Raw genomic sequence first — 21,763 nt, forward strand, 5'->3', positions numbered from 1 at the left:
ACCCCCAAAAGAGTTTCTGCTTATGCGGGTTATGTTTATTGATGTTTTACCATATTAAAACAGACGCATTTGTAGAATTTATTGAAACATATAAAAATATTAAACCCATTCCATATTAATATACATATTTTTCGTGAAAAAACTATTTTTTAACAGTTGAAAATAATAAGAGTGACGCTAAAATTTTTGCAAATGTCTTCAATATCTGGCAATTTTTTTTTTTAAATTTTGCAGACCCCAGAGAGACTTCTGAGGTCCTTCGAAAAGAGTTTAAGAAACACTGATTTAGATCAGGGGTCTCCAACCTTGGCAACTTTACGACTTGTGGGCTTCAACTCCCAGAATTCCTCAGCCAGCGCATCCTGGCTGAGGAATTCTGGGAGTTGAAGTCCACAAGTCGTAAAGTTGCCAAGGTTGGAGATCCCTGATCTAAATCAGTCTTTTTCAACCTCTGCAATTTTAGGATACTGGTTGGAGAATTCTGGGATTTGAAGTCCACCCAACTTAAAGTTGCTGAGGTTGGAAAGCAATGATTTTAGACTTATAGGAAAGACAGACACTGGGTTGGAAAGATATGGATGGCCCTGAGATGGGGCCAAGATTGCCCCCATATGGTGATCATGCAGATTTCTGATGTCTAAATCTGATATATGTAGCAATTTCCTGGTGATTAGGGTTGTTTTTTTCCCCCCACGATCAGAATTGTTTTATGAAAGTTTGGGTGATAGTAGCATCTCATTGATGCTGAAACAAGACTTAAAATGAAAATTTACATTATGTGCACATTTACCTTTTGCTTTTGGCAAAAACTCAAAAATCAAGTGATGTATGTTTCTGAATTGTTAGACTACAACCTTCTTTCTGTGTCCTTGGTCTTGAAATGTCTAGCCAGCGAAGAAGCGGTTTTGTGTCCCCTGCTACTTTACTCTTCCTTTCCACTCTAGAGAGTTCTCAAAGCTAAGCAACGCTGCTTAAATGAGTCTCCAGTGGCAATAGTCTAATGTTGTATCAGCAATCGACTTTCTTTCTTCTAAGCAGGCTGGAGGGGACCACATCTGAAACAAAAGAAAGTTGCTTTTTCTATTCCACGAGTGACTGACTTTCAAAAGCATAGACAGCCACCACTTTCTTCTATTTTGATGCATCTCTGTTTTTGACCAAAAAATTAATGTGAGGTCTAAGTTTATTGCATATGAAAAACCAACTACTTCAGATTTTTAAAAATATTTACTTTTTTTTTAAATGAAGGGGAAGCAACTCTGTCTGACTCACTGGATCTTCCAGATGGACAGCTAAAAAACACTTCATTCTTCCAAAATGATTTTTCAACTACCCAATCTAACTTATACCGCTGAATTAGCGTAAAATCAGACAAGACTGACTACGCTCAAAAATATATACTAATACAAAACAGTAGTTTAAAAAACATAATATGAATTTAATAATACTCTAACCGTCCCTCCCAATGATTAACTGCATTGACATGAATACAATTTTCAACACCTTCCAAAAAGGATCAGAACAGGGTCCATGGGAATTTGCCTAAAATACTTTCCCCATGTCCTCCAAATGTCTCACACTACAATTCCCATTATCCCCCAGGCTGGGATTGCAGAACAGAAGCAAAAGCCACCAAATTAGGAAGGTCTAGTAGTTAACTAGTGTTTTCCAACCTTGGCCCCTTTAAGAAATCTAAACTACAACTCCCAGAATTCCACTGGCTGGGAAATTTTGTGACTTGAGATCCACGCATTTTAAAAGGGCCGAAATTGAGGAACGGCAGGAAACCTTAAAGGCGCCGGAAAGAGAAAGCAGGCTTCGACTGCCATCTAGTGGCTCTACATTTAAATTGCAATTGACTCTGAAGGAAAAAAGAAAGGCAGGGCTTTCTCTGCTAACTGGCGCCCTTTGATGATGCAACTTAGATGATGCAAATAAGCGAAATTGGGCTTTGTTTTTGGATCAGAAAACCAACCGCTCCGACTGGGCTTGGGTGGTGGTTGAACGTTAGGCGTGCGACCCCTACGAGGCTGCAGGCATTCCCGGCGCTTGGCAGTGACGTCACGGCAGGTAAGCGGGGAATTCGGAAGAAGGAACAGGGAAGGCTGCGTTGGGATTTCCCTTGTTTCTGATGATCGTTATTTATTTATTTATTAAATTTATATACCGCCGTATTCCTAAGGGACTCAGGGGCGGTGAACAGCAAAGGATAAAAATACATGTAATACAAACGTTAATAAAAAACCAATTAAAATATACTAAACATTCTGGTCCTAGATAATTCAAGACATCCCAGTTTAAAATAAAATCAAAAAGCAATATAAAGGGAAAGTTAGGCCAGGCCGGCCTGCTGAAACAGGAATGTTTTGAGGGCACGGCGGAAAGTGCGCAGATCCGGGATCTTCTGTATCTCTGGGGGGAGCTCGTTCCAGATGGTGGGTGCCCTCACAGAAAAGGCTCTCCCCCTGGGGGCCGCCAGTCGACAGTGTTTGGCTGACGGCACCCTGAGAAGCCCCTCTCTATGGGAGCGTACTGGGCGGTGAGAGGCTATTGGTGGCAGAAGGCGCTCTCGTAAGTACCCCGGTCCTAAGCCATGGAGCGCTCTAAAGGTGGTAACTAAGACCTTGAAGCGCACCCGGAAGACCACAGGGAGCCAGTGCAGCTCGCGCAGGAGGGGAGCCACATGGGAGCGCCATGCTGCTCCCATAACTACCCGCGCGGCCGCATTCTGGACCAGCTGGAGCCTCCAGGTGCTCCTCAAGGGGAGCCCCATGTAGAGAGCATTACAGTAGTCCAGGGGTGAAGTGACGAGGGCATGAGTGACCGTACTTAACGAGTCCCGATCCAGAAAGGGACGCAACTGGCGAATCAGGCAAACCTGATAAAAAGACCTCCCGGCCACAGCCGTCAAGTGTTCTTCTAAAGATATGAGTCCAAGAGGACGCCTAAGTTGCGAACCCTCTCCGTGGGGGGCAATGACTCATCCCCAATAGTCAGTGATGGCACCAATTGTCTATATCGGGACGTCGGAAACCACAGCCACTCGGTCTTGGATGGGTTGAGCCTGAGTCTGTTCCTCCCCATCGAAGATCCGTACAGCCTCCAGGCACTGGGACATCACTTTAAGGGCATCATTGGGGTGGTCCGGGGTGGAGATGTATAGCTAAGTATCATCAGCATACTGATGATACTTCACCCCAAAGCCACGGATGATCTCACCCAGCGGCTTCACATAAATGTTGAACAGAAGGGGTGAGAGAACTGACCCCTGTGGCACCCCACATACAAGGGGCCTCGGGGTCGATCTCTGCCCCCCTGTCAACACAGACTGCGACCGATCAGAGAGAAAGGAGGAGAACCACCGCAACACGGTGCCCCCCACCCCTAACTCTTCCAACCGGTGCAGCATGATACCATGGTCGATGGTATCAAAAGCTGCTGAGAGGTCTAATAGGACCAGGACAGAGGAACAACCCCTGTCCTGGGCCCTCCAGAGATCATCTACCAATGTGACCAATGCCGTTTCCGTGCTGTATCCAGGCCTGAAGCCCGACTGGAACGGATCTAGATAAGCCGATTCATCCAAGTACTGAGGAAGCTGTTGCGCTACCACACTCTCAACAACCTTCGCAATGAAGTGAAGGTTGGAGACTGGACGGTAATTAGCCAACACTGCTGGGTCCAGGGAAGGCTTCTTGAGGAGAGGCCTCACCACCGCCTCCTTCAAGGCGGCAGGGAAGACACCCTCTCTCAAGGAAGCATTTATAATCCCCTGGAGCCAATCTCGTGTAACCTCCCGAGAGGCCAGCACCAGCCAGGAGGGACATGGGTCCAATAAACATGTGGCCGCGCTCAGTCTGCCCAGTATCTTGTCCACGTTTTCCGGAGTCACAGAATCAAACTCTTCCCAGGTAATATTCTCAAGACTTGCCTCCATCCTCCCTCCCGAATCTACCCAGTCAGAGTCCAAATTTTCCCGAATCTGAGCGATTTTGTCATACAGATATTGTACAAAGTCCTCGGCTCTACCCTCCAAGGGGTCCTCCCGCGCTTCCTGGTGGAACAGGGAGCGGGTCACCCTAAACAGGGCGGCCGGGCGATTATCTGATGATGCAATAAGAGCGGAAAAATAGTTACACTTTGCCGCTTTTATTGCCACCAGGTAGGTCTTAATATGAGACCTTACCAGTGTTCGGTCAGATTCAGAACGGCTGGCCCTCCAACTGCTCTCCAGGCATGTTTTCCGGCGTTTCATCTCCCTCAGCTCCTCGGTGAACCAGGGAGCCAGGTGAGATAGACGCCGGGTCAGAGGCCGCAAAGGCACGACCCGGTCCAAAGCTCCAGCGGCCGCCCTATCCCAGGCAGCCACTAGGTGTTCAGTCGAGCCGTGTGCCAGAGCCTCAGGAAATGGCCCAAGCTCCGTCTGGAACCTATCCGGATCCATCAGGCGCCTGGGGTGGAACCACCTCATCGGTTCCGCCTCCCTGCGGCGGGGTGTGGCGGTTCGAAGGTCAAAGCGAAGGAGGGAGTGATCTGACCATGACAAGGGCTCGATCGTTATATCCCCTATCTTGAGACCACTCAGCCACTGACCAGAGACAAAAACCAGGTCCAGAGTGTTTCCCCCCGTGTGAGTAGGACCATGAACTAATTGGGTCAGGTCCATGGCCGTCATGGAAGCCATGAACTCCTGAGCCACCTCAGACGCCTCACCGACGGATGGCAGGTTGAAGTCCCCCATGACCATAAGTCTAGGGGTATCAATCGCCACCGCGGCTATAACATTGAGTAGTTCAGGCAAGGCCGCTGCCACGTGGCAGGGAGCCAGGTACGTAACCAGCAGGCCCATCTGCACCCCATGACCCCACTTCACAAGGAGGTACTCACATCCGGCCGTCTGAGGAACAGTGGCCTCCCTCGGACCAAGACCCTCTTTAATGATAACTGCCACCCCCCCGCCCCTTCCCTGTGACCTTGGCTGATGAAATGCCCGGAAACCGGGTGGGCACATCTCTACGAGAGGGACTCCCCCCTCCTGGCCCAACCAGGTCTCCGTAATACCCACCAGGTCCGCTCCCCCCTCCTGAACAAGATCACAAATGAGGGGGGCTTTATTTATAGGAATCCAAGGCCAGGTCAGAGGGCAAAGGGCAGAGGTCAGCTCCTAAACTCTTCTGGGGGGGTGATTTAGGAGCCAGGACTTTGGGGTTTTCCCCCACAACTTTGTTTTACAGGTAGTCCTCGACTTACGACCACAATTGAACCCATTTCTATTGCTAGGCGAGACATTTGTTAAGTTAATTTTGCCCCATTTTATGACCTTTCTTCTTGCCGCAGTTGTTACATGAATCATTGTACTTATTAAGTTAGTAACCTGTTTGTTAAGTGAATCTGACTTCCCCATTTTTATTTTATTTTTTGCTTTAATTTATATGCCACCCTTCTCCGGAGGCTCAAGGTGGCTTACAATGCATTAAGCAATAGCCTTCATACTTTTGTATATTTATACAAAGTCAGCTTATTGCCCCCACAAACTGGATCCTCATTTCACCTACCTTTGAAAGGATGGAAGGCTGAGTCAACCTTGAGCCTGGTGAGATTTGAACTTGCAGTAATTGCAAGCAGCAGATGTTAATAACAATGCTTTAGTCCACTGTACTACAGGCTCCTCCTTTGACTTTTACATGTCCGAAGGTAGCAAAAGATGATGACAACACACACAAAAACACACACGCTGCAACTGTCATAAATATGAGTCAGTTGCCGAGCGCCTGAATTTTTGATCACATGACCGTGGGAATACCGCAAAGGTCGTAAATGTGAAAAACGGTCATAAGTCACTTTTTCCAGTGCCGTTGTAACTTTGAACAGTCACTAAATGAACTGTTGTACATCGAGGACTACTTGTAATGTCAAATATTGGGTTAGAGTTTTAAAAGTTCCTTTCTGTCTTAGTTGTTCCAAAGGTGCTTTTTTTCAGGAGGCAATTGGACTTTCTTGCTTTTTCTTTTTGAAGATGTTTTGCTTCTCATCTGAGAAGCTTCTTCAGCTCTGACTGGATGGGGTAGGATCAGGGCCGGATTTAGATGAAAAGAGGCCCTAGGCTATTCCACTTATAAGGCCCTTTCACCTATAGTGAAAGTGTAATTTTAATTTTGCTAACAATTTGAATGTAGGCCCCTCTTGATCTTGAGGCCCTAGGCTGAAGCCTAGTTAGCCTATAGGAAAATCCGGCCCTGGGTAGGATCCAATCAGAGCGGAAAAAGCTTCTTGGATGAGAAGCGAAATGCCTTCAAAGAAAAAAAAAACAAGAAAGTCCAGTTGCCTCCTAAAAAAAGCACCTTTGAGACAACCTTGACCTGGATGACTGAGAATCGCTACAGACATTTTCCATCTTAGCCTTAAACGCAGAGGTGCACTAAGCAAGGACAATTTCTCAGGTGTATATTCTGAAGGCAGAAGTTTCATGCTCATTCTTTTTATTATTAGACACAAACCCTTATGAAGCACACAGCCAGTTCCAGGTCTTTCAACCAAGAGGATCACGAGGATGAATCCAAAGTCAAGAATCCAAGGAGCGATTCCAAGCCGCCCCTTACTTTGCCGGTTGCTCCCCCTCTGTATGACGCCCCTTTTCCCTTTTACCGGCGTCCAGCTGAAATGGGACGCTTTTCCCTAGATGCCAAGCGGTGCTTCCATGGAGATGCCCGTCAGATGCGCTACTATGTTCCTCCCCCTGCCGAAGGCCCCTCCCCTGGATTTGACTTGCGCGATGGCTACCGCGACCGCTACGTACAGCGAGATGACAGCGTCCGTGAAGGCCTGGACCATCTGCTGCAATGGATTGTGGAGAACCGGAAGCAGTTACAGACTGAGGACAAAGGGTGAGAAAGAGTTAGAGGAAGTGCTGGCCAGAGAGTGTTTTAATCAGTTGTAAGGCTGAAAGTCTCTTCTTGTACAGGTACCGTGTTTTGGTTTTAAGTACCGTCCGTGTGATATAAATTAGTGCTGGTGTTGTTATTAAAATGAAGGACTATGACTCAGCAACTACAGCCAGCCAACCTCAGAACCCGAAATCCAACCAGGACTCAGAAAGGTATTTAAAGGCCAGTGTTCCTCAAGACAAGCACAGTCCAAAGCGCACCAAAGATGTCTCCTCGAATGGGAACTGAAACGTTTGCAACCAAATCGCCAAGCTCTGAGCTCAAACCAACAACATAACTACCAATCCGAGCTACTAATATTCAGAGACATTTCAAGAGAAAACTACCGTAATTTTCGGACTATAAGACACACCTGACTATAAGACGCACCTAAATTTAGAAGAGGAAATCAACAAAAAAAGTTTTTGCCCCCACAAAAGTCTGCGCCCCCATTTTGGGGCCTTTTTCAGCCTTTTTTTTTTTGGCCCATTTTTTTTGGCTTTTTTCAGCCCATTTTTGAGGCTTTTTTTCAGCCTGTTTTTTCTGCTTTTTTCGGCCCATTTTTTTCTTAAAAATTTGCCAAAAAGCCTTGAAAATGGGCCAACATAAGCCTTGAAAACAGGCTGAAAAAAGCCTCAAAACAGGCCGAAAAAAGCTTCAAAAACGGGCTGAAAAAAGGCCTGAAAAAGGCTGATAAAAGGCCCGAAAATGGGGCGTACAAAGGCAAAAAACGGCTGGTGGGTGGACGGGGCTTCGGCAATAATCGGTCTATAAGACGCACAGACATTTTCACCCCCTTTTGGGAGACAAAAAAGTGTGTCTTATAGTCCAAAAAATATGGTGCTTTCAAAAATCTTGTCAATAAAATTGTAAGGACTAGTTTAGGCAATCATTAGAGGTGAACACTGACTCAAAGGCATACCCCAAAATAGTTACCTTGCTTTGGCTCTACTGGGATTTAGACAGACCTAGTTTCATTGGTTGGTTAATCATAATTTCTCTTTTTCTTTCTCTCTCTCTTTCTTCCCTTTCTCTCTTCTCCTTTTCCTTTTTCCTTTTCTCTTTCTCTCTCTTTTTCTTTCTCTCTCTCCCTTTCTCTCTCCCTCTCCTCTGCAGAAAGCTCCTGAATGCTGACTTTGTGACTTGGAGGGGGCATCTCACCAAAGTGCTGACCACCCCATACGAGAGTCGGGAGGGATGGTTGCTGGCTGTCACTCTCTTCCGTGGGACCTTGTACATTAGCGAGTTTGAAACGGAGGCCGCCCGCAGAGAACGGGAGCAGCGCTCAGAAATGCTAAAGGAGCTCACATATATGGGATATAAATTTGAGCAATATATGTGTGCCGGTAAGGTTTCTGGAGAGCTCCCAGCTGTGAATTGAAAACCAGGTCTTTAGGGACGATGCTTAATTTTTTTCCCCTCAATTCCTGAACTGAGCTGGTGGCTGCTGACTTTTTCAGAGTGTTTGAATTATTGGGAATGATGCAGGCAATGTAGGAGGAGGGCCATGTTTGTCTGTAGTAGCCAAACTCAGAAAAATAAAAATCTGGGAGAAACCGTGAGACACTTTCTGTGGAAATGGATATTAATCAGTTAATCCAGCTAATGATTGACTGAATGGCTGCAATGATGCAATGTAATGTTTATTTGACGCTACAGGCGGTCCTTGACTTGTGACCATCTATTTAGTGATGATTCAAAGTTACAACAGCTGCTGAAAACATCTGTGACAAGACTGAATTCGCTTATGCTTCCTGTGAATGTCATTGCTTTTCAATTTGCCAAAGAATGGGGGAGGGCAGGGGAAGATGGAATATGAAGGCTCCAGACTTCATCCGTGAGAGCCAAGCACCCACCAAGGACACTTCTACAGGTGTCGGCCAAGACATGAACTGTTCTTAAAACAAAAGAATGATTCATAACTGGAGAATGTGACTTGTCCAATGGGAGGAGGGGAGAAAGCTATTCTTTAACAATACAGCATTGCGTGGGAAAAGTTAGAGCTGATTTTGCTTTCTTCAGTGCCGAAATGATGTACTCAATAAAGTTTTGCTTTTGGGATTTCAAAGTTCCTGAAAGTGCCTGCTTTTGTTGGGTTCATTAGTCGCACTGATGACAATCTGTTCTTCACACTTATGATTGGTCCTTGCACTTATGGCCCCGTCCTACCAACCCTATGTTCACACGATCGCAATTCGGGTGTTTGGCATCTGGCTCACATTTACGATCGATAATGGTGTCTTGTGATCATGTGATCCTGATTTGCAAGTTTTTTTGCAAGTTTCCAGCAAAAACTATCCAAAAGAATGAGTTTGCATTTACGACCATGGGGTTCACTTAATAACCATGATGATTTGTTTAACAACATCATAAAAATGGTTCTAAAATCACGTCTGACTCATGGCAGAAATTCCAGTTCCAATTGCGGTAATAAGTGGACGATTGCCTGTTCAGCTTCTTGAAGGAATGACCTTAGGTAACTTCCAGGAAGTGAACCATCTTCTCCTTTTTCAGATACTCCCGATGGGATTCCTGATCCAACTGGAGTAGTGAACACAAATGAAGCTTTCTGCACAGTGATTCGGTCCCGCTTGGGAAGTCACTCGCTTCTCTTCTCTGGAGAGGTAGATTGCACTGATCCTCGGAGCCCTTCGCCTCAGCCACCTAGTTGCTACGTGGAGCTGAAGACTAGCAAAGTCATGCACAGCCCTGCTCAGAGGAGAAGTTTCTACAGGTGAGGAAGGAGGAGTCAAAATTGTGTTTCCTTCTTGATGCTTGTCCCCCTTTTTTTACTCCCCAGCTAGACCTATCACACAGCTATCCCTTCTCGGCTGGCTCCTAGGCTGGGGAAGGAAAGTGGTAATTGGTACAAAGTGGCAAGCCTAGAAAAACAGGCAAAGTCCGGAGCTTGAATTTGGCAATGAGAAGGAAGCAAGATGGACTACTGCCAGTGGAAATTGAGTTGCATGCAGCTCAAATCTTCCGCAGTAGACCCATAGACAGTTGGAACATCTGTCGGAATAGTTGTTCTGGTTGGCTCCTTGGGATTTGAATCAGTAGGGAGGAGATGAGTGGTTTCCTAGACCTTGCTCAGCTGCCATAACCTCAAATGGTCACTGAGCGAGGACTACCTGTATGCCATGTCCTAAGGTGTTTGTAAGGGATGCTCAGTGGTTAAGACGCTGAGCTTGTCGATCAAAAGGTTGGCAGTTCAGCGGTTTGAATCCCTAAGTGCCGCGTAATGGGGTGAGCTCCCGTTACTTGTCCCAGCTTCGGCCAACCTAGCAGTTTGAAAGCACGTAAAAAAAGCAAGTAGAAAAATAGGGACCCCCTTTGGTGGGAAGGTAACAGTGTTCTTTGCGCCTTTGGTGTTTAGACATGACCACCACATGACCACAGAGACGTCTTTGGATAGCGCTGGCTCTTTGGCTTTGAAACGGAGATGAGCATCGCCCCCTAGAGTCGGGAACGACTAGCACATATGTGAGAGGGGAACCTTTACCTTTAAGGTGTTTGTGCCAGAGTTCCCTAAACTGGTGACCCAAATCGCATCGCCCAGAGAATAGTCTAATATTGTTAAAATATTTAAATTTAATAGCTGGAGTGGGGGCGGGGGGGAGTTATGCAGTGGGCCAAACACACAGTTGTGTTTGATTGGTTGGAAAGCGCTGGCTCCTGCCTGAGGCAATCTGCACTGTGATTGGTTGCTGTGGGTGTGGAGGGGGAGTTTCCTGATTTTCCCGCCTTTTTCTTCCGAGTGCCCTGTATGCTCTATGATCCCGACTATCATGTCTGCTGTACATATTGATTTAAAATAGCAATAGCACTTAGACTTAACAGTATGTACCGCTTCACAGTGCTTTACGGCCCTCTCTAAGCAGTTTAAAACATATTTATTTATATAAAACCACATATTTGTGTCAGCGTCTCTGACTTCACATTTGCTGTGCAATTCCATGACATACACTAATAGGAGACAATGAGAGATGAACTGCAAAAATGTTTGGATTATGGCAGATTAGGAAAGAGAAATCTTGTTCTGTTGGAAGGAGCAGCCAGTTCACGTGCTTTTAAACCAACAACCATAGATTGTCCCCGTTTTACAACAGTTCTTTAAGTGACCGTTCGAAGTTGCAGCGGAAAAAGTGCCTTATGACCATTTTTCACGCTTACGACCGTTGCAGCACCCCTCATGGTCATGTGATTTATATTCAGAGGCTTGGCAACTGACTCAGCGTTATGACGGTTGCATTGTTCCAGAGTCATGTGATCCCCTTTGTCGACCTCCTGACAAACAAAGTCCATGGGGAAACCGGGTTTCCTTAACAGCCACGATACTAATTTAACAAGTGCAGCGATTCACTTAACAAATGTGGCAAGAACAGTCGTAAAATGGGTCAACACTTAACACTTAACGAATTTCTCCCTTAGTGACATAAATTCTGAGCTCCATTGTGCTCGTACGTCGAGGACTATCCTGTAGTCAGTACGCCAACAAAAGACTGTAGTTCCAAATTGTGGTTTATTTTTCCGAAATTAAACCATGATTAATCGATTCTTTGGCTCACTTTCCAAAGAAACAAAGCACTTTTCAGTTTACTGGATGGGGTTCATTTAAATGCAGATATACGTTCATTAACAACCATCTGCCTTCTTTTCTTTTCAGGCACAAGATAATCAAGTGGTGGGCCCAGTCTTTTCTTCCAGGGGTGTCCCGGATTGTGGCAGGGTATCGAGGGCCCGATGGCTCAGTTGTGGGGCTGGAAACTTTTGAGACTATGAAAATATTCAAACTCATTCGGGTAAGTTTAACCTTGGGAAAGAGACACCCTCGAATCCACAGGATCCAAAATACCAAGATGGCGGCTGCAGCCACAGTCAAAAAGCTACACTGCTTTTTTTCTTACAAATCTTGCACACCCCTGAATTACAAGTTGCCCGATACAAGCTTATACAGGTAGCCCTCGACTTACAACGTTTTTCATTTGGTGACCGTTCGAAATTACAACAGCCCTAAAAAGATTGACTTGTGACCATTTTTCACACTTAACGACCGTTGCAGTATCCCCATGGTCACGTGATTTACCTTTGGATGCTTGATAACTCTTTCATATTTATGACGATTGCAGTGTCCTGGGGTCATGGGATCCCCTTTTTTGACCTTTTGACAAGCAAAGACAGTGGGGAAGCCAGATTCACTTAACCGTGTTACTTAATTTATCAACTGCAGTGATTCACTTAACAAATGTGGCAAGAAAAGTCGTAAACTGGGGCAAAGCTCATTTAACAAATTAGCAACATAAATTCTGGGATCAATTACAGTCGTAATTCGAGGACTACCTATAGGCTTCTCTGATGCAGCTGACATTGATTCTACTAAACATCTTTAAAATGCTGGATATATCTTTGCGGTTTTGTTGTGTTGTGTTCTTATTGGATTTTGTTCCTTGTCATACCTTTTTCCCATTGTTCTTGTTGTTTTCTTTCTTTCTTTCTTTCTTTCTTTCTTTCTTTCTTTCTTTCTTTCTTTCTTTCTTTCTTTCTTTCTTTCTTTCTCTTTCTTTCGTTCTTTCTTTCTTTTTCTTTCTTTCTTTCTCCTTCCTTCCTTCCTTCCTTCCTTCCTTCCTTCCTTCCTTCCTTCCTTCCTTCCTTCCTTCCTTCCTTCCGTCCTTCTGTCCTTCCTTCCTTCCTTCCTTCCTTCCTTCCTTCCTTCCTTTCTTTCTTTCCTATCGCTGTGGGGCTATTCTATGTGGCTTACAATAGTAAAAAGGAGAAAAATGAAAAGCCATGTAGAGAGAAGTAACATAATAGGACAATAAATTAAGCAATGGCAAAGAAATACGACGAATAAATAAGATATGATAACCAAAACGAAGGATAGATAGAGAGCAAAGTGGGGGGAGGGGGAGTCTCATAAATCTAGCAGCCACCTCCAGTGTGGAATTCTCCCATTTGATCCATTTTATTTATTCATATCCCATCTTTATTAATTTTTTTTATAAATGACTCAAGCGGCAAACTTACCTAACGTTTCTTCTTCCAGTTTTCCCCATAACAACAACCTTGTCAGGTGGGTTGGGCCTGAGAGAAAGATACTGACCCAAAGTTACACAACCCACTTTTGTGCCTCAGGCAGGACTAGAACGTAGGGTTTCTCCAGCCCCTTTCTTTTCAGGCTATCCTCCTCCTCTAATTTTATCTGTAGATGTAAAAGTTAAGAGTGTCTCTCTTTCTTATGAAGTGGGTTACTCAAAACTCCTCCAGGTGGTCTAAACCGGTGTTTCTCCATCTTGGCAACTTTAGGATGTGTGGACTTCAATTCCCCAGCCAACCATGCTGGCTGGGGAATTCTTGGACTTGAAGTCCACGCCTCTAAAGAGCCTTGGTGGCGCAGCAGACTAAAGTGCTGTTAAGTAGCACCAGCTGCCTGCAATTACTGCAAGTTCAAATCTCACCAGGCTCAAGGTTGACTCAGCCTTCCATCCTTTCGAGGTAGGTAAAATGAGGGCCCGGATCGTGGGGGCAATAAGCTGACTTTGTATAAAAAAGAACACTGCTTAGGGGGGGCCTAAAGCCCTACTAAGCAGGTATATAGAAAAGTATGAAGGCTATTGCTTAACGCATTGTAAGCCGCCCTGAGTCTCTGGAGAAGGGCGGCATATAAATCGAACCAATAAATAAATAAAATCTTCAAGTGGTCAAGGGTGAGAAACGCTGGTCTAAACAGAAACTATCATTGCTCTCCTGACCAAGGAGATGTCAAAAAAAGAATCTAGTTTCCCCATTGACTTGGCTTGTCTCCTCAGGGTGCCATCAGCCAAAATATGTCGGCTGGCGACACCCAGGGGGAGGGTCTTCTCTGTGGGAGCCCCTGCCCTTTGGAATGAACTGCCCCCAGAAATGCGTAAAATCTCTGATCTCCGTGTATTTCGCTGTGCCCTCAAAACCTTGTTGTTCCGCCAGGCCGGGCTATCAATGTAAAGATTTTAATTGGTTTTAAATGTGGGATTTTAAATTTGGGGGTTTTATAATTGAGCCAATTATTTAATAATTTTAATAATTTTTAAATTTTGTCTGTCTTTGTGCTTTTAATCAGGCTGTACACCGCCCTGAATCCTTCACGAGAAGGGCGATATAGAAATAAAATAATAATAATAATAATAATAATAATAATAATAATAATAATAATAATAATAATAATAATAATAATTATTATTATTATTATTATTATTATTATTATTATTATTATTATTATTATTATTAAAACAAAAGCCCCACTTATTTCTAAGTTACAATTTCTTCCCTACTCTGACAGGACGATCGAGGCTGTTGGAAGCCAGCTGTGTGCATGAATTTCTGTGCTGCTTTTCTAGCGTTTTTGAAGACCGTGGTGACGGAAGACAATCCAAAGTGAGTAGTCGTCGTTTTGACACACCTGGCAGGAAGCCATGTTCATTCAACAGTTGACTAGATCAAGAAATGGAGCCGGAGGGCCTCTGGAAGTTGCTAAATGGTAACTCCCAGCAACCACAACTGGTGTGGCCAATGACAAGGGATGCTATCGTGTTTCCCCGAAAATAAGACCCAATCTTATATTTTTGGGGGGCTCCAAAATAAGCACTAGGACTTACTTTGGGGAAACACGATTTTAGGATGATCAGCCCAGCTGGGCGCCTCATCCCGCAGCGTGCACACAAGAGGCAGCAAGCACGCACAGACTGACGGTATCCGGCAGCAGCTTCAGACCGCAGGTCCCTTGGTCGGAGCACTCTGGGGCTGCGCAGCCTGCACAGCGCAGGTGAGTTGATTCCCTGTCCAAGCAGCAGATGGAGGCAGAAGGCAGGCAATCCCGACGCGCCACACAGCGAGCCTCCCGTGGCCGGCTGCCTGCTCCAGTCCACTCTTGGCTTTCCCGTGGCTTCTGCAGTGCATCCAGATCACTGCCTCCCCCTGCCTCTGCCTGCTGACACTGTTGGCCTGCATGTGCTCGCCACCTCCTATGCTGATCCCACAAATCCCCTTCACTAGGGCTTATGGGGGGGTAGGGCTTATATTAAAGGCAAAGGTTCCTCTCACACATATGTGCTAGTCGTTCCCGACTCTAGGGGGCGGTGCTCATCTCCATTTCAAAGCCAAAGAGCCAGCACTGTCCGAAGACATCTCGGTGGTCATGTGGCCGGCATGACTAAACGCCAAAGGTGCACGGAACATTGTTACCTTCCCACCAAAGGTGGCCCCTATTTTTCAACTTGCATTTTTTTACGTGCTTTTGAACTGCTAGGTTGGCAGAAGCTGGGACAAGTAACGGGAGCTCACCCCGTTACACGCAGCACTAGGGATTCGAACCGCTGAACTGCCAACCTTTTGATCGACAAGCTCAGCGTCTTAGCCACTTAGGCACGCTTAAAAATCAGGCTAGGGCTTATTTTTGAGATAGGTTCTATTTTCAGGGAAACACAGTAGAAGAAGTCAGCAATATCAGTGTACAAAGCTGATCATGAAAAGAGAGGGACCAGCAATTCTAGGTTCTGCAACCATGGTGATGGACGATGAGAATTATTTCTCAGGGAACTGAGCGTTTGCTGCCCTGATATCAAAAGTTTGCTGCTTCTTTCCTCTTTTCCAGGTTGGTTCATCTCTTTGCTTGGAACCCAGGGCACCCGGTTTCCTACACAGTGCATCAGGATTCTCAATACCGTTTCCTGCCTGATTGGTACGTGGAGGCTTTGAGTGCAGAGAAGTCCCCCACGTCATGACTTCCAGACTGATGCACTGGAAGCGAAGCTGGTTTTTGGATCTAGATGCTGCTGCATCTTGCGGGCCAAGGTGGATGATGGAAGAAAACAGGCATCAAGAAGCCAGTTACCTGCCACTTGGAGAACGGGAAGACGGACTGATGGCATTGCTGTGATAACAAAGGAAGGGAAAAAAACCAACTGCTTGTGCATTGTTTCCTATATGTGCTTCTGTGGCATGTCATTTGTGGTTTACAAACAATGAAGGAGCAAGAGTGTTATGAACTATGAGTGTCCTTTTGTTGATTGATGTTGTGACCTAGGCTTCCTGAGTCATTAAAACATGAGTAGTCCCAAAAACCTCTTTTATTGCAAAAGCTGTGAATTACGTTCATTCACAGCTGAGTCCCAATTAGTTGCAAAATGTCCTTCGGGAGAAGTCCTTCGGGATAATCACCAAACTTTATCTCCCTTGACACGCTGCCAAAGACCTACTTGGCAAAGCCACACGGAGTCCAGATTCAAACAGAGATGCCGAATGGGAACAGAATTAACAATGTTGCTTTCCTGCAAAGGGCCCTAGTGCCTTTGCTCCTCTTTTAAGCCTTACGGGAGGGGCCAATCACCTCCAGGCCTTACTCCTGAGTCATCCCTTTTGTTTTAACTGTTCTTGCCTTCTGGCAGCTCTGCGCATGCGCGCAATAGGAACAGGCTTCTTCTGTTCCTCTGCCTCTCTGATGTCTGACTCTGGAGGCTCCAGAGTCTGGGCATAACTCCCAGATGGCCCTGGCCCCATCTCTGCCTCCGGCGCAGAGCCCTCATCCGAGCCTTCCTCAGACTCCAGGACTGGCCCATGTTCCTCCCCAGCCTCCTCACTGTCCGACTCTGCTGCCAGCTCCGCAGGCTGCTGGCGGACCACAACAATTGAAGCCTACTTGAAGTCAAGTAAGATGGTTTGAGAATGGATGAGCTCTTGATGTGTCTCAGCCAGTTATGGCTAATTTGGGACACACATTATCTTTAGCATAATACGATCCATAATTGGATCATATTTAACAATAATGTATGAATTGGACCAGTCCCAAAGGTGCTTTTTCAGGAGGCAACTGGACTTCCTTGCTTTTTCTTTTTGAAGACGTTTTGCTTCTCATCCAAGAAGCTTCTTCAGCTCTAACTGGATGGAGGGGAATGGAAGGATTTATATTCCTTGCAGATAGCTGGTCATTTGCATCCTTTTTAGAGAGACGCTGAGGCCACCTCGAGGTTTATCTGTGTCCTCAGGGTCACCTGAGTAGTGCTCCTGGTTCCTAGTAAGGTGACCCTGAGGACACAGATAAACCTCCAAGTGCTTCAATGACCCTCTAAAAGGATGCAAATGACCTGCTTGTCTACAAGGAATATAAATCCTTCCATTCCCCTCCATCCAGTCAGAGCTGAAGAAGCTTCTTGGATGAGAAGCAAAATGTCTTCAAAAGAAAAAAAACAAGGAAGTCCAGTTGCCTCCTGAAAAAGCACCTTTGGGACAACCATGATCTGGATGACTGAGAATCTCTACAGAATTGGATCAGCCATCAATAGACAAGTAGACATAAACTACATTCAATAGAGAGGGATAAAAAAACATGAGAAGGAAACAAAAAAAGACCAGAACACATCCTCTCCAGCAATCCGTGCAAAGATAAGCAGAGATTAACACCAGACAAACAAGCAGAAAACAATGCCCTAATCAAGGAACTACCAAGGAGAAAATCACACTTTCACCAACCCTGGCAGGGCAAGTTACTGTACATAAACAGGTAGTAAATCCTACACCCGTTACCCTTTCCCCCAGAATAAGACCTCCCCTGATAATAAGCCCAATCAGCCTTTTGAGCGCATGGCAATAAGGCCGAGCGCTTATTTCAGGGTTCAAAAAAATATAAGACAGGGTCTTATTTTCGGGGAAATACGGTAGCACTGATGGTGTTACCTAATTGGGTAATGAAACGTCTGTAAGCAACCAACTTCAGAGTGCCAGGAACGCCACAGTTGAACCCTCAGCTACAGATATTCTTTTTAATTAATATATTGCTGTATATGATACTTTATATGAGCGATGGCTCAGCGGTTAACGATGCTGAGCTTGTCGGCTGGAAAGCCGACAGCCTAGGTTCGAGATCTGTGCATTGCACAACGGGGTGAGCTCCCGTTACTTGCTCCAGCTCCTGCCCACCTAGCAGTTCGAAAGCACGCAAATAAAAGTAGATAAATAGGTATCAATTCGATGGGAAGGTAACAGCATTCCATGCTCCTTGGTATATAGTCATGCCGGTCACATGACCACGGAAATGTCTTCAGACAATCCTGGCTCCCTCAGCTAAAAAACAGAGATGAACACCGTCTCCTAATGTCGGACACACCTGGATAGGGGAAACTTTACCTTTTATGGTATTCAGCTGGCTCGGGAATTCTGGGAGTAGAAGATCACAGGTCTTAAAAGTTGCCAAGTTTGAGAAATGTTGGATTAGATCAGGGGTGTCAAACTCAAGGTCTGGGGACTGGATCTGGCCTGCGGGATACTTAGATCTGGTCTGTGGGTCCTCCATGGAAACAGCGAAGGACCGGTCCGAGGTGCCTCTGTCAATGAAAACGGAGCTCAGAAGGGCCATGGGCAGCCCTCGCGAGCTTCATTTTCATTGGCAGAGGGTTGCAGGAGGCTGTCGCAGTCGAAAACGGAGCTCGGGTATCCGTTTTCACTAGCAGAGCACTTGGGCCACCACAGGCGCTCCCAACATGAGTGACGTCGAGCTGGCGACACCCACTCTGGCCACGCCCGCTCTGGTCCCCTGAGGTCAAACAGAACCCTGATGCGGCCCTCAATGAAATCGAGTTTGACACCCCTGGATTAGATGATCTTCAGATCATTGTGGGACTCCAATGAATCTCAGTTTAGCCATTTCTTGATGCTTTCCTCCCTTTCTCCCATTCCCTTACCTTCTTCTTTTTCCTTTTCTTATTTCTCCCCTTCAGCCTCTTTTCTTTAATTTGAACTCTATTAATTTTCCTTCTCAATCTTTCCCCATTTATTTCTCTTCTTTTCATATTTGAGATGTAGTTTCCCTTATCTATTTTTATTCTGTCACTATTAAACTCAGTGTAATCAGTGTAATCATCTTTATTTTTAATTGTTTCCTTTTCAGTATTATCTCCTTGTTCCTTTTGCTTCTCATTCTTTTCTCTCTTTTTTTTTGCATTCTAACCAATCCTCTGCTTCCTTATTTCCCTTAAATACTTCTCTTATTTTTTGAAACATCTCCCTCAGTATCTCATATTCATCCTCCCAATTCTCCATACTTTCAATTTAAAAGGCTAGGATTTTTAAATTTGTTCTTTTCATTTACATATACTTCAGGTTTTAAAGTCCATATAATGTCCTTTTTTAAAAAAATGTCAAATTCTATTCATTTGAGTCAACACAATTTCAATCTTTATTCTTCACTTCTGTTTAAACTTGCTTCAGCTGCACGAATATGTACTCCCACGTCTTCAGATCATTGTGGGACTCCAATGAATCTCAGTTTAGCCAGTATTGGAGTGTTTGGTAAAATCCTCAGATTGGTTCTGTAGGAGATTGTGGGATGGAGGAGTTAAGTTAAAAGCCCCCTACCCAAATACATCTTCCCGGAGAAAATAAAGCGCCAGTTTAGCTATATAGCAATAGCACCTATATACCGTTTCATAGTGTTTTACAGCCCTCTCTAAACGCTTTACAATCAGCATATTCCCCCCCAACCATCTGTGTCCTCATTTTACCGACCTCAGAAGGATGGAAGGCCGAGTCAACCATGAGCCAGCGAGAATCGAACTGCTGGCAGTCAGCAATCAGCAGTCAGCAGAATTAGCCCGCAGTGCTGCATTCTAACCACTGCACCACCTCAGCTCAATAGATTCATATCAAATTGGGCCAATACCCCATTACAAAAATGCTTTCTAGCGAGAGCATTGGAGAGTTGCTAGAATTGGTCCTTCAGACTTCAGTTCTCCAGGCTAATCACTGTGGTACATTTTCAATATTTTTTTCAAAAAACACGTAGCAATTTAGACTTAAATCTTAGAACATAGAATTCTTTTAATGCATTTCTGAACTCCCACCAGCTTTGTTTTCCGCTCTTTGGCTGCAAGGCAGCTCAAGTTCCACCTGGGGTCATCTAAAGTTTTCAGTCCCTCCTCACAGGTATTTTTATTAAACCAGACCTCTCTTCCTGCTGCCTCCTTTTATATTTGTGCATATTATATTTTGTGTCAGTGCAAGAAGTTTGGGATATTTTGGGGGTGGTGGTGCTGTTGCTATGGAAAAAATACCAACCAACCAACAGCTTCTGGACAAACACAGAATCCAATATGATCAGCATAAAGAGGTCAATAAACTAGAGAGAAGGTGGAATATCTTTCTGTCCAACGAAAGAGGCGTTCAACCTATTAGGGCCACATCCTTTACTGCAGAGTTGCCCAACGTTTTGGGCTTTGCGGACCAACCGGGGGGTGGGGGGGAGGCGTTGGTTCATGCAAGTGGCTGGCAGGCACACGTATGCACAACAATTCCATAAACAGCGTGCCTGCCGTTCACGCAAATGGAGTGCGTGAACATGTGTTTAGTCCCTGCTCGCGCAAGCAAGGACGTGCGTGTGTGCGCACTTGCCACGGCCCAGTTGCAAACCCCTTAATAGTGGGCCATGTCCCACAGGTTGTGGACCCCGGCTTTACTAGCAATAGCAGTTAAGACTTATATACCGCTTCACAGTGCTTTACTCAAGGTTGGCTGAGTCAACCTTGAGCCTGGTGAGATTTGAACTGGCAAGTTGCAGGTAGCCGGCAGTCAACAGAAGTAGCCTGCAGTACGGCACTCTAACTACTGCGCCACCACGGCTCATACATGAAGACAGGCGACCAACTCTGCTTGTTTGGGACAAGGACATATTTTTATTGTTTAGATCTGCAGATGCATTGCAAAACCTCTTAGAGGTCAGAATAAGGGAGTGAGAACTTCCCAGGATTGGCAAAATGGATCCACAGTCCAGCCAGCATCTCCCCACCCTCACTGGGTGTAGAGGCTAGCGGCAAAGACAATGTCTCTCTTGATCATGTTGGAGGCCGCTTCCATCTTGGCGTGCAGGGTCGGCTCCCCCGTCACCCGGGCAGCGTTGCGCATCTCGCGACAGGTTTCATCCAGGCGCTGAATGCAGCGGACGATAATGCCTTCCTGCACGTCGGTCAGGCGGGCGATCTCGGCAAAGGGCTGAGGAGGACGGAGAGGAAAAAAAAAAATCTTGGAGCTGGTGCTCGGGACTTAAGCGCACCCGATTTGTCAGAACCGCCACCTGACGCTGGCCGTTTGGTACCAATCTGACATAAAACTGGTCTGGGTGTATGTGTGTGTGAGAGAGAGAGAGGGAGGGGAAGTGCTTGGGTGGGGGGGAGGAAGCTACAAAAGTGAAGATGGCTCTCCAAGATGGCATTTGAAGTTGCCTTGCTATGAGAAGAATACAGCTGCGAGCCGGGCTAAAACCAGAATGGCCATTTCAAAAACATCTTGGAGATTGATAGGATGATGGGGGGGCGGGGGCGGGCAGGGGCACCAGGAATAGGAAGTGCCTAATAGCAATAGCATTAGATTTATATACCTCTTCCCACTGCTTTACAGTCCTCTAACTGGTTTACGTAAGGGACGCAGTGGCTCAGTGGCTAAGACGCTGAGCTTGTCAATCGAAAGGTCGGCAGTTCAGCGGTTCGAAGCCCTAGTGCCGCGTAACGGGGTGAGCTCCCGTTACTTGTCCCCGCTTCTGCCAACCTCGCAGTTCAAAAGCACGTAAAAAATGCAAGTGGAAAAATAAGGGCCACCTTTGATGGGAAGGTAACAGCGTTCTGTGCGCCTTTGGCGTTTAGTCATGCTGGACAAATGACCACGAAGATGTCTTCAGACAGCATTGGCTCTTTGGCTTTGAAACGGAGATGAGTACCGCCCCGTAGAGTCAGGAACGACTAGCATATATGTGCGAGGGGAATCTTTACCTTTACCTTTAAGTGGTTAAAGGTAACAATTTGGGTCCTTATTTTACCGACCTCGGA

At 45.7% G+C, this 21,763-nt stretch overlaps 2 protein-coding genes across 5 annotated transcripts in view; one reads left to right on the forward strand and one right to left on the reverse strand.

The window, feature by feature from the left end:
* The first annotated feature begins 1,887 nt into the window (after positions 1-1,887).
* DXO (decapping exoribonuclease) lies at positions 1,888-16,018 on the forward strand. 4 transcript variants are annotated; one of them, XM_087883927.1, is made up of 8 exons: positions 2,090-2,138; positions 5,116-5,135; positions 6,490-6,884; positions 8,040-8,269; positions 9,438-9,657; positions 11,590-11,725; positions 14,239-14,333; positions 15,550-16,018. In XM_087883927.1, exons 1-8 carry the CDS (start codon positions 2,132-2,134, stop codon positions 15,677-15,679), a joined length of 1,233 nt encoding a protein of 410 aa, XP_087740053.1. In that variant the 5' UTR covers positions 2,090-2,131; the 3' UTR covers positions 15,680-16,018. The 4 variants fall into 4 exon arrangements, with proteins under 4 accessions (XP_087740054.1, XP_034277363.2, XP_034277364.2 ...); XM_087883928.1 differs by lacking the exons at positions 2,090-2,138; positions 5,116-5,135 and adding an exon at positions 1,888-2,070; XM_034421472.3 differs by lacking the exons at positions 2,090-2,138; positions 5,116-5,135 and adding an exon at positions 1,895-2,070 and having other exon boundaries at positions 6,656-6,884.
* Positions 16,019-20,594: 4,576 nt separating this feature from the next.
* SKIC2 (SKI2 subunit of superkiller complex) overlaps positions 20,595-21,763 on the reverse strand; it is a 48,845-nt gene continuing 47,676 nt past the window's right edge. Inside the window, exon 29 of the mRNA XM_034421467.3 lies at positions 20,595-20,933. Within this exon, the coding sequence (XP_034277358.2) occupies positions 20,733-20,933 (201 nt within the window). The 3' untranslated portion in view covers positions 20,595-20,732. The remainder of the gene's footprint in view (positions 20,934-21,763) is intronic.

Source organism: Pantherophis guttatus, chromosome 2 (assembly GCF_059756535.1).
Source record: "Pantherophis guttatus breed Tessera chromosome 2, ASM5975653v1, whole genome shotgun sequence".
In the NCBI taxonomy this organism is placed as follows: Eukaryota; Metazoa; Chordata; class Lepidosauria; order Squamata; family Colubridae; genus Pantherophis; species Pantherophis guttatus.